Source organism: Ranitomeya imitator, chromosome 3 (genome assembly GCF_032444005.1).
Source record: "Ranitomeya imitator isolate aRanImi1 chromosome 3, aRanImi1.pri, whole genome shotgun sequence".
In the NCBI taxonomy this organism is placed as follows: domain Eukaryota; kingdom Metazoa; phylum Chordata; class Amphibia; order Anura; family Dendrobatidae; genus Ranitomeya; species Ranitomeya imitator.
In genome coordinates this window covers 382,978,108-382,988,747 of record NC_091284.1, presented here as the reverse complement: position 1 = coordinate 382,988,747, position 10,640 = coordinate 382,978,108, and the positions used below count along the sequence as shown (strand labels likewise).

At 45.3% G+C, this 10,640-nt stretch overlaps 1 protein-coding gene and 1 long non-coding RNA gene across 2 annotated transcripts; one reads left to right on the top strand and one right to left on the bottom strand.

Moving 5' to 3' along the window:
• The first annotated feature begins 6,286 nt into the window (after positions 1-6,286).
• On the top strand, positions 6,287-8,241 carry LOC138670017 (uncharacterized). The gene is made up of 2 exons (XM_069756976.1): positions 6,287-7,158; positions 7,633-8,241. The coding sequence occupies exons 1-2, from the start codon at positions 6,739-6,741 to the stop codon at positions 8,158-8,160; spliced, it is 948 nt and encodes a 315-aa protein (XP_069613077.1). The 5' UTR covers positions 6,287-6,738; the 3' UTR covers positions 8,161-8,241.
• Positions 8,242-8,344: 103 nt separating this feature from the next.
• LOC138670018 (uncharacterized) lies at positions 8,345-8,808 on the bottom strand. Its single transcript, XR_011319281.1, has 2 exons — positions 8,722-8,808; positions 8,345-8,535 (listed from the first exon to the last, which is right to left on the bottom strand). It is a non-coding gene; the product is annotated as an uncharacterized lncRNA (long non-coding RNA).
• Positions 8,809-10,640: the final 1,832 nt, after the last annotated feature.

Genomic DNA, 10,640 nt, shown 5'->3' with positions numbered 1-10,640 from the left:
TGAAGCTTTCCTTAGCGAAATGCGCATCGGGTGTCGTGGGTCCCTGACTGGTGGCTTACATTTGGTAACTATGGTCCTTCCTCTATATGTACTGTGAACATTTTGGTGACTGCATGGTGGTTGTCCATGATGCTGCGGCTGTCGGTGACATTGCACTTGTTACTAAGATATATTTATTCCCTATTAGTTTTTTAATATATTTAACATTAATACATACATTTTTCTTATATTCTATTTAAATAATCTTTGTGCATTGTCATCTATGACCGCTGCATTGGGGATACTACTGGCTACACCTGCAGATTTTTTTTTTCTTTCTTGCAGGTGTGTATACAGTATATGCACTATATGATTGATTGGAAGGTTACTCCTTGTATATATATATATATAGTTCTTTGCCACTGTTCCAGTCATACCTGTCGGTTGCCTCTGTATTTTGGTTGCTCCATAATTTTATGTGTGGTATATGGTTTTAGATATGTTCAAAATAAAGTTTGTATTTTTTCATATGTTATGGCCTGGTGTTCATTCTTGGTGTTAGTAATAATTATCTCTTGGCTTAATTTTGATTAAAGGCGATATTATAGGTGTTAATAGTTTCTAATGTGGTGTACCTAATTATTTGTACTAAATGTCCAACTGGGGGTCTGTATGTGGGGGAGACAGGGCAAAGCTTAGAACAAGAATGAATTCTCAACACCACACAATAAGAGAAAAAAGAATGGATGTACCTGTGGCAATACATTTTTGTCTCCCAAATCATAACATTATGGACATGAAATTACTTGTGTTAAAAGGTTGCTTCAAATCTCAGAGAGACAGAAGAGTCTGGGAATATATACTGATGATGACCTTTGACAGTCTTAGTGGAGGAATGAATGTGTCGCATGGATTTATGTCTTTTTACATCAACTAAGGAACTTGCCCCTCAGACTATGAGGGGTCATCATAACAGAGACCCTAATCAGAAGACAATAAAACAATCCTTATCTAAGAATTGGTCCAATATTTATGGACATAACTGTTTATCACTCATGGTAATTCTGCTTCATGTCACCTGTCTTATGCATGGTTTTTCCTTTTTTTTCTGAGCTATGTTGTGCATAAATATGTGATTCTTCAGAACTTCTTTTAGTCTTTGCCTGATGAAGAGACCTGTGTAGTCTCGAAAGCCTGCATTTGTTACCATCTTTTCAGTTAGCCAGTTTGCCATTAAAAGATATCAACCACTGAGGACTCTCCTGAACACACAATGAGAATGCTAGGAGCAGAGGAAAGTCTGTGTGGAAAGTTGGGTGATGTACCATGTGCACTTCATAGCCATACAAGGCAGGAGAGTAGGCTGGAGAGCTGGGTGCATGAACATACCATGAGAATGCTAGGAGCAGAGGAAAGTCTGTGTGGAAAGGTGGGTGATGTACTATGTGCACTTCATAGACAGACAAGGCAGGAGAGCAGGCTGTAGAGCTGGGTGCATGAACATACCTGTAGGAAGAATAAACATGCTGGTTAGAGTGCGATGGTGGCAGATAGCAGGGCACAGTCTGTATACATCCTTCTGGTTTTAATTCTAAATTAATCTTCACACTTCTAGGACACACTTATAGGAATCACACTGCAGGCTAAAGTCATTGCAGACTTGTACTATGCAACAAAGAGGTCAGGAGACTGAGATGGTCACTCCAGAACCTTCACGTTGATCTGCTGTGGTCAATGACAGATCGACTTGGCCTTGTGTTTTGGATCGTTGTCATGTTAGAATGTCCATGTTCATCTCATGCATAGCTTCTGGGTTGATGATTGTAAATTTGCCTCCAGTATTTGCTGATAACATGCTACATTCATCTTTCTTTCTCCTTCAACTTTGACCAAGCTTCCTGTGCCTTTGTAGCTCACACATTACCAAAACAGTGATCTACCTCCATGCTTTACAGTAGGAATGGTGTTCCTTTCATCACAGGCCTTGTTGACCTCTCTCCAAATGTATCGTTTTTGGTTGTGGCCAAAACTTCAATTTTGGTCTCATCACTCCAAATTACCATGTTCTAGAAGTTTTGAGGCATGTCTGTGAGTTGTTTTGCGTATTGTAGGTAAGATACTTGATGGCACAAAAAAAAGAGGGTGAACCGCACATCCAAAAATCATGCGTTGATCTGAAGCCGCTAGGCAAAAATATGCATAACTGAACATGAGGTTCTTAGTTTATAAGTTTTAGATACTTGGTGGCATTTTCGCAGTAATGGCTTTCTTCTGGCAACTCGACCATGCTGCCCATTTTTCTTCAAGTGCCTCTTTATTGTGCATCTTGAAACAGCCACACTGCTAGTTTTCAGAGAGTTCCGTATTTTAGCTGATGTTATTTGTGGTTTTTTCTTTGCATCCCAAACAATTTTCCTGGCAGTTGTGGATTAAATTTTTATTGGTTTACCTGACTGTGGTTTTGTTTTTACAGAGCTCCTGATTTTCCATTTGTTAATCACAGTTTTACTGCTGATAATTGGCATTATAAATTCCTTGGATATCTTGTTGTATCCCTTTCCTGTTTTATACAGTTCAACTACCTTTTTTCCGTAGATCAATTGACAATTCTTTTGCTTTCCCCATTACTCACAATCCAGAAAGGTCAGTGGCTGGATGAAAGATGCAAGAGTCTGTCAGGATCCCAGAAACTCACTCAGCTTTTATGCACACAGACAGATTACAAGCAAACAGGTCACAGTTGAGGATGTTACCTTTAGTAGCCAGTCAAACCCATTTGTGTCATCTTCTGTGCATGTTATCAGGCCAAAATCACCAGGGTGTCTAAACTTTTGAACAGGGTTATTTGGATGTTTTGGGTTGTCATTATGATCTAAAAAGATAAAACACAGTAGTTTGAGAATAAAAGGCTTCCCTTCAACCACTAACTATGAGTGGAGAAAAATTTGTGGTGTTATCATTCATATTCACTGAAAAAAAGGCCAAAAAACAAAAATTCTGCCAGGGTATGTAAGCTTTTTAGCACAACTGTATACATTATAATATGTGCATGCTATTTAAGTAAACTAATTTTTTTTTCCTAAGTAACTTCTAACTTTAATCCTTTCATGACCTTTGACAGATAGGTACATGAAAGGTTGTGTCCCTGCCTTTGATGTGGGCTTCTATGCCTTTGCTGAGCCCACATCTTTTCCCACATTTGATGGCTGATTCAATTAGCGATCAAGTGCCTCTATGGTTACATCCACACACTCAGTATTTGGTCAGTATTCTACATCAGTATTTGTAAGCCAAAACCAGGACTGAGCGACCAGATGTGGTGACGTGTTTCTATTATACTTTTCCTCTGACTGTTCTACCCTTGTTTTGGCTTACAAGTATTAATGTAAAATACTGACCAAATGCTGAACGTTTAAACGTGGCATAACAACCTTGGGTGAATCAGAGATCCACTCTCGGCTGTTAACTAGTTAAATGCCACTGTCAATCTCTGACAGTGGCATTTAACATGCGCCAGCTGGATGCGCATCACAAGTCCCGCTCATCGGCGCCCTTGTCACCTGATCATAACAGCTGGGGGCTTGCAGAAGACTTCCATGTCAGTCATTGGGAATCTATGAATGCCTGTTCGAGGCTGGCATTGATGCAAGATTTTAATTTTTGCTGCACATAGTAGTGCTGAAGCACTTCCATTTGCACAACAGGCGATCGGATGATCGCAACTTCAAGTCTCCTAAGGGTACTGTTAAAGTCAGCAATAAGTGAAAAAAGAAAGTTTTAAAAAAATATAAAAAAAACACAAGTTCAGATTCATACAATAAAAATGGTGACTCTTCCGCGGTTCTTGTACCTGTTTAGATCTCTCCCGATACCAATTTCAGCCAAAACGTTCTCTAGCCTTCACGCTACAATCTCTAAATTTATATGGCAGAACAAAAGAGCTAGAATCCCTCAAAAATTAATGTTCTTTCATAGGAGACATGGAGGAGTTTCGCTTCCAAACCTATCTCTATACTACAAAGCTGCACAAATAGCACAACTAACAAATATTTGCGCCCAAATTAACAAACCAAGGTGGGTTCACTTGGAGTCGCATCTTATCAAGCCACTTTCACTTCCAGGCCTGATGTGGTCTACTGGAAAATTCCCTAAAGAACTCTCTCTAACAGCACCTTTTATGGTACCGTCACACAGTGCAATTTAGATCGCTACGACGGCACGATTTGTGACGTTGCATCGTCGCTTAATTATCGTTTCAAACATCGTAGACTGCGGTCACACTACACGATGCACGACGCTGAAGCGATAAATTCATGACGTATTTGCGATGTAGAAGTCGTATGGGACAGTCGTACGGTCGTGTCACACACGACGATTCAGAGCAAATTTTGCATAATCTGTGCGTGACGTTGTTCACAAGGGGCGTGTTGTGCCACTAGTTAGTGTGGTGATAGGCCAAAGGTTCTGTGCACACAATTGGTTGGAAAATTTGTCACCTGAGCGCTATTGTTCCCAATGCCACTTCACTGCTTTCAAAATTTCCTTTCTTCACTTCGTACTTGGACACTTGGTGGACCTGGACATCGGAATTTTGTACCTCGCTGAATATACCACGCTTTGCACCGCTGCTTCGAGGTATGTAAACCGCTTGGGCGTGGTGGATGGAACGCTGTATGGACGGCATGAGTGCTTCGTTCCACCGCTGAAGCGAAGTGGATGGTACACTGTTGTGACTGGAGGGCTACAATGTGGCAGATGGTACGCTGTTGTGCTTGGTTGTGACTGGTGGGCTACAGCGTGGTAGATGGAACTCAGTTTGTTCGGCATGACCGCTTCGTTCCACCGCTGAAGCGATGCGGATGGTACGCTGGTGTGACTGCTTATGACCGGTTGTGTGTGTTGAGCTAGAGCGTGGCAGATGGCACAATGTATGGTCACCATGAGCGCTTTGTGTGGCTGCTGTAGGGAAGCGGGCGGTACACTGTTTTGGGTTATGGTGGCCTATGGCGCGGCAGATGGAAGAAGCGATGCGGATGGTACGCTGTTGTGACTGGTCGTGACTGGTCGTGACTGGTGGGCTACAGCGTGGTAGATGGAACTCAGTTTGTTCGGCATGACCGCTTCGTTCCGCCGCTGAAACGATGCGGATGGTACGCTGTTGTGACTGCTTATGACCGGTTGTGTCTGTTGCGCTACAGCGTGGCAGATGGTACAATGTATGGTCACCATGAGCGCTTTGTGTGGCTGCTGTAGGGAAGCGGGCGGTACACTGTTTTGGGTTATGGTGGCCTATGGCGCGGCAGATGGAAGAAGCGATGCGGATGGTACGCTGTTGTGACTGGTCGTGACTGGTCGTGACTGGTGGGCTACAGCGTGGTAGATGGAACTCAGTTTGTTCGGCATGACCGCTTCGTTCCGCCGCTGAAACGATGCGGATGGTACGCTGTTGTGACTGCTTATGACTGGTTGTGTCTGTTGCGCTACAGCGTGGCAGATGGTACAATGTATGGTCACCATGAGCGCTTTGTGTGGCTGCTGTAGGGAAGCGGGCGGTACACTGTTTTGGGTTATGGTGGCCTATGGCGCGGCAGATGGAAGAAGCGATGCGGATGGTACGCTGTTGTGACTGGTCGTGACTGGTCGTGACTGGTGGGCTACAGCGTGGTAGATGGAACTCAGTTTGTTCGGCATGACCGCTTCGTTCCGCCGCTGAAACGATGCGGATGGTACGCTGTTGTGACTGCTTATGACCGGTTGTGTCTGTTGCGCTACAGCGTGGCAGATGGTACAATGTATGGTCACCATGAGCGCTTTGTGTGGCTGCTGTAGGGAAGCGGGCGGTACACTGTTTTGGGTTATGGTGGCCTATGGCGCGGCAGATGGAAGAAGCGATGCGGATGGTACGCTGTTGTGACTGGTCGTGACTGGTCGTGACTGGTGGGCTACAGCGTGGTAGATGGAACTCAGTTTGTTCGGCATGACCGCTTCGTTCCACCGCTGAAACGATGCGGATGGTACGCTGTTGTGACTGCTTATGACCAGTTGTGTCTGTTGCGCTACAGCGTGGCAGATGGTACAATGTATGGTCACCATGAGCGCTTTGTGTGGCTGCTGTAGGGAAGCGGGCGGTACACTGTTTTGGGTTATGGTGGCCTATGGCGCGGCAGATGGAAGAAGCGATGCGGATGGTACGTTGTTGTGACTGGTCGTGACTGGTCGTGACTGGTGGGCTACAGCGTGGTAGATGGAACTCAGTTTGTTCGGCATGACCGCTTCGTTCCGCCGCTGAATCGATGCGGATGGTACGCTGTTGTGACTGCTTATGACCGGTTGTGTCTGTTGCGCTACAGCGTGGCAGATGGTACAATGTATGGTCACCATGAGCGCTTTGTGTGGCTGCTGTAGGGAAGCGGGCGGTACACTGTTTTGGGTTATGGTGGCCTATGGCGCGGCAGATGGAAGAAGCGATGCGGATGGTACGCTGTTGTGACTGCTTATGACCGGTTGTGTCTGTTGAGCTAGAGCGTGGCAGATGGTACAATGTATGGTCACCATGAGCGCTTTGTGTGGCTGCTGTAGGGAAGCGGGCGGTACACTGTTTTGGGTTATGGTGGCCTATGGCGTGGCAGATGGAAGAAGCGATGGTAGGCATGAGCGCTTTGTGTGGCTGCTGTTGTTAAGCGTTTGGCACACTGGCAAAAGTATTGTTAATAGGACTCTTTGTCAACCATGTAATTTTTTTTTATAATTACTTTTTAGATGTCAAATCGTGTGGAGTTCATCAGGGATTTCATCGAGATTTATCAGTCTTTTCCCTGCCTCTGGAAAATAAAATCTCCTGAGTATTGTAACAGGGAAAAGAGGAGGGAGGGTTACTTACAGCTCATTGAGCTTTACAATCGTCAGGCACCAGATGAGGCAGCTAACGAAGCAGTTATTAAAAAGAAAATCCAGGCGCTCCGCACGGTCTGGAGGAAGGAGCTGAACAAGGTTCTTCAGACTACAAGGTCCGGAGCTTCCACTGAAGAAGTTTATGTGCCAAAACTGTGGTATTTTGAGCATCTTAATTTTCTGAGGGACCAAGAGGTGCCACGGACTTCAACGTGTCTTCGATTGTTGGCACCTGTGGAACCAATAGTTTCGGAGAACCACGCCGAGCAGGAGTCACAAGGGCAACAAGTAAGTAGCTCTTTGGACGAAAGTTCACCAATGTGTCCTATAATTACATAATTTTTCTCTGCATTTTAGGTTTTATACTTCTGATTATCACATCAGTTTGAAGTTGTTACAAAAACATGTACACATAAGTAACCCTGTCGCAGTCAAGTATTATATGGGGAACTTAATATGTATGAAATGGAGATATATGTAAACCATACCATCTAAGCAATATAGAAAATAGTATCGCTTCAAGCTGCCGATGTACTCTTGTTGAGACTATTTAGACTATAAAATATTGGTCAGGTTCCCATAGCAGTCAGAACAGTGTAGTTCAAAGTATTCAATAAAAGGGAGGGTTAAAGAATATTACTAAGCATCAAATATATTATAATCTTTTTGTTACCTACTACGAATATATAGTTTGGATGCGGTTATGGTGGTACTACTTTTTGTTGCCGGGTTCATAACTTGTTTTTTTCCCCCCCCCCCCAGGATGACAGTGCGCAGGAGAGTACACTAGACTGTTCACAGGACTGCACAACAACAGATTTAGTGGAGGCTGCACCTGCCAGGACTCAATCGAGGCAAGGTCCAAGAAAACGGAAAGCCACCTCAGACGCCTCAAATGAACTATTGAGCCTGGCAAAGAAGGTGTTGACAAGAAATGTTAGCCCTGCGTTAGAGGGGTTTGGACACTATGTGGTTGACAAACTGGCCAAAATGGACGACAACCAAAGAATACTAGCAGAGCGTCTGATTCTGGAAGCAGTAAACAAGGGTACTGATGGCGATTTGGACAAGAACACTTGTTTGGTCTCTTCCCGGCCAATACAGCGGACAGAGCCATCAAATTTCAATGGTTGGTCACAGGGTCAGACATCGATGCGACACAATCCTCACGTTTCCCACTTCGGCCAGCCACCCCCTAATAACTCCTACACGCCAATACCTTTACATATGGCTTCGCCCATCAGGCACCAAAATTTTCAGCCGGAACAATCGTCGTATCATAATTTGTGATTTCCTAACTACTTTTACATTCCTTTTTTTTTATTGTCTTGTTAAAATAATGTTTCAAATAAAAGCTTTTATTATAAATTCTATCACTACTTTTTGATTGGTGTGTCTCAATCACAGCACTGTATGAGGGAACAAATTAACGTAACAAATTCATGTACAGTTAACTAAAAAAAAAAATCGAATGAAAGTTTAACAAAATCTTTTAATTGGAACAACAAAAAATGGATTATTGGCCCGCCTACAACTGCTGGCACATGTCCCGCAGCTTCTGCAGCTCCTCCATTGCCACATTGTGCTGCTCCTGAATATGTGCCATAGTGTGGAGTAACTTGTCTATGCCGGCTTCAATATCCTCCTTGTTGACAGTGACGACAGCTGTGGGTCAAAAAACATAACATTAATAACACAGTAGTCTCCCGATGTGTCTTTGCTTCTGTGAATGAAAAAAAAAAAAAAAGTAAGCAAAACTGACTTGGGGGGGAAGGGGGGGTGGGGGTTTGGGTTGGGGGTGAAAGAGTGGGCCTGCAACAAAATCAAAATAACTTAATTGTGGGAACCTACTAGGATGTTGAGGCACGGAGGGCACTTCGGGATCTGAGTCGCTGTTGAATGCCTCGTGCTGTCGGCGGCGGCGCTGTCTCTTTGCCTCTGTGAAGGAAAAAAAAAAAACAAGGTCTGTCAGCATATATGGCAACAGTGGCTGCCGGGGGAGGGGGGGGGTGTTAAGAGGGGACCTGCAACTTAATCCAAATCACATAATTGTGGGAACCTACTAGGATCTGGAGGAGTTGACCCGGAGGGCACAGATCCAGGAGAGGCTGGGCGGGATGCCCCGTGGCGGCGGTGGTGCTGTGTCTTTGACTCTGTGAAGAAAAAAAAAATAAAATTTTTTTAAAAAAGGTCTGTTAGCATATATGGCAACACTGGCTGCCGGGGGGGGGAAGGGGACCTGAAACAAAATCCAAATCACATTATTGTGGGAACCTACTAGGATCTGGAGGAGTTGACCCGGAGGGCTCCGGGACATTGGACCCTGAGGGCACAGAGCCAGAAGAGGCTGGGCGGGATGCCTCGTGGCGGCGGCGGTGCTGTGTCTTTGCCTCTGTGAAGAAAAAAAAAAAAAAAAAAAATTTTAAAAAAGGTCTGTTAGCATATATGGCAACACTGGCTGCCGGGGGGGGAAGGGGACCTGAAACAAAATCCAAATCACATTATTGTGGGAACCTACTAGGATCTGGAGGAGTTGACCCGGAGGGCTCCGGGACATTGGACCCTGAGGGCACAGAGCCAGAAGAGGCTGGGCGGGATGCCTCGTGGCGGCGGCGGTGCTGTGTCTTTGCCTCTGTGAAGAAAAAAAAAAAAAAAAAAATTTTTAAAAAAGGTCTGTTAGCATATATGGCAACACTGGCTGCCGGGGGGGGGAAGGGGACCTGAAACAAAATCCAAATCACATTATTGTGGGAACCTACTAGGATCTGGAGGAGTTGACCCGGAGGGCTCCGGGACATTGGACCCTGAGGGCACAGAGCCAGAAGAGGCTGGGCGGGATGCCTCGTGGCGGCGGCGCTGTCTCTTTGCCTCTGTGAAGGAAAAAAAAAAGTTAGGTCAGCAGTTCGCTGTGCCACATAGTACTTTTCACCGTTCATACTGTCCCATAGCTGTGGCACTGCAACGTTGAAACTGTCCCATAGCTGTGGCACATAGTGGCTCTGCAACGTTCAAACTGTCCCATAGCAGTGGCACATAGTGGCTCTGCAACGTAGAAACTGTCCCATAGCTGTGGCACATAGTGGCTCTGCAACGTTCAAACTGTCCCATAGCTGTGGCACATAGTGGCTCTGCAACGTTCAAACTGTCCCATAGCTGTGGCACTGCAATGTTGAAACTGTCCCATAGCTGTGGCACATAGTGGCTCTGCAACGTTCAAACTGTCCCATAGCTGTGGCACATAGTGGCTCTGCAACATTCAAACTGTCCCATAGCAGTGGCACATAGTGGCTCTGCAACGTTCAAACTGTCCCATAGCTGTGGCACTGCAACGTTGAAACTGTCCCATAGCTGTGGCACATAGTGGCTCTGCAACATTCAAACTGTCCCATAGCAGTGGCACATAGTGGCTCTGCAACGTAGAAACTGTCCCATAGCTGTGGCACATAGTGGCTCTGCAACGTTCAAACTGTCCCATAGCAGTGGCACATAGTGGCTCTGCAACGTAGAAACTGTCCCATAGCTGTGGCACATAGTGGCTCTGCAACGTTCAAACTGTCCCATAGCTGTGGCACATAGTGGCTCTGCAACGTTGAAACTGTCCCATAGCTGTGGCACATAGTGGCTCTGCAACGTTCAAACTGTCCCATAGCTGTGGCACATAGTGGCTCTGCAACATTCAAACTGTCCCATAGCAGTGGCACATAGTGGCTCTGCAACGTAGAAACTGTCCCATAGCAGTGGCACATAGTGGCTCTGCAACGTAGAAACTG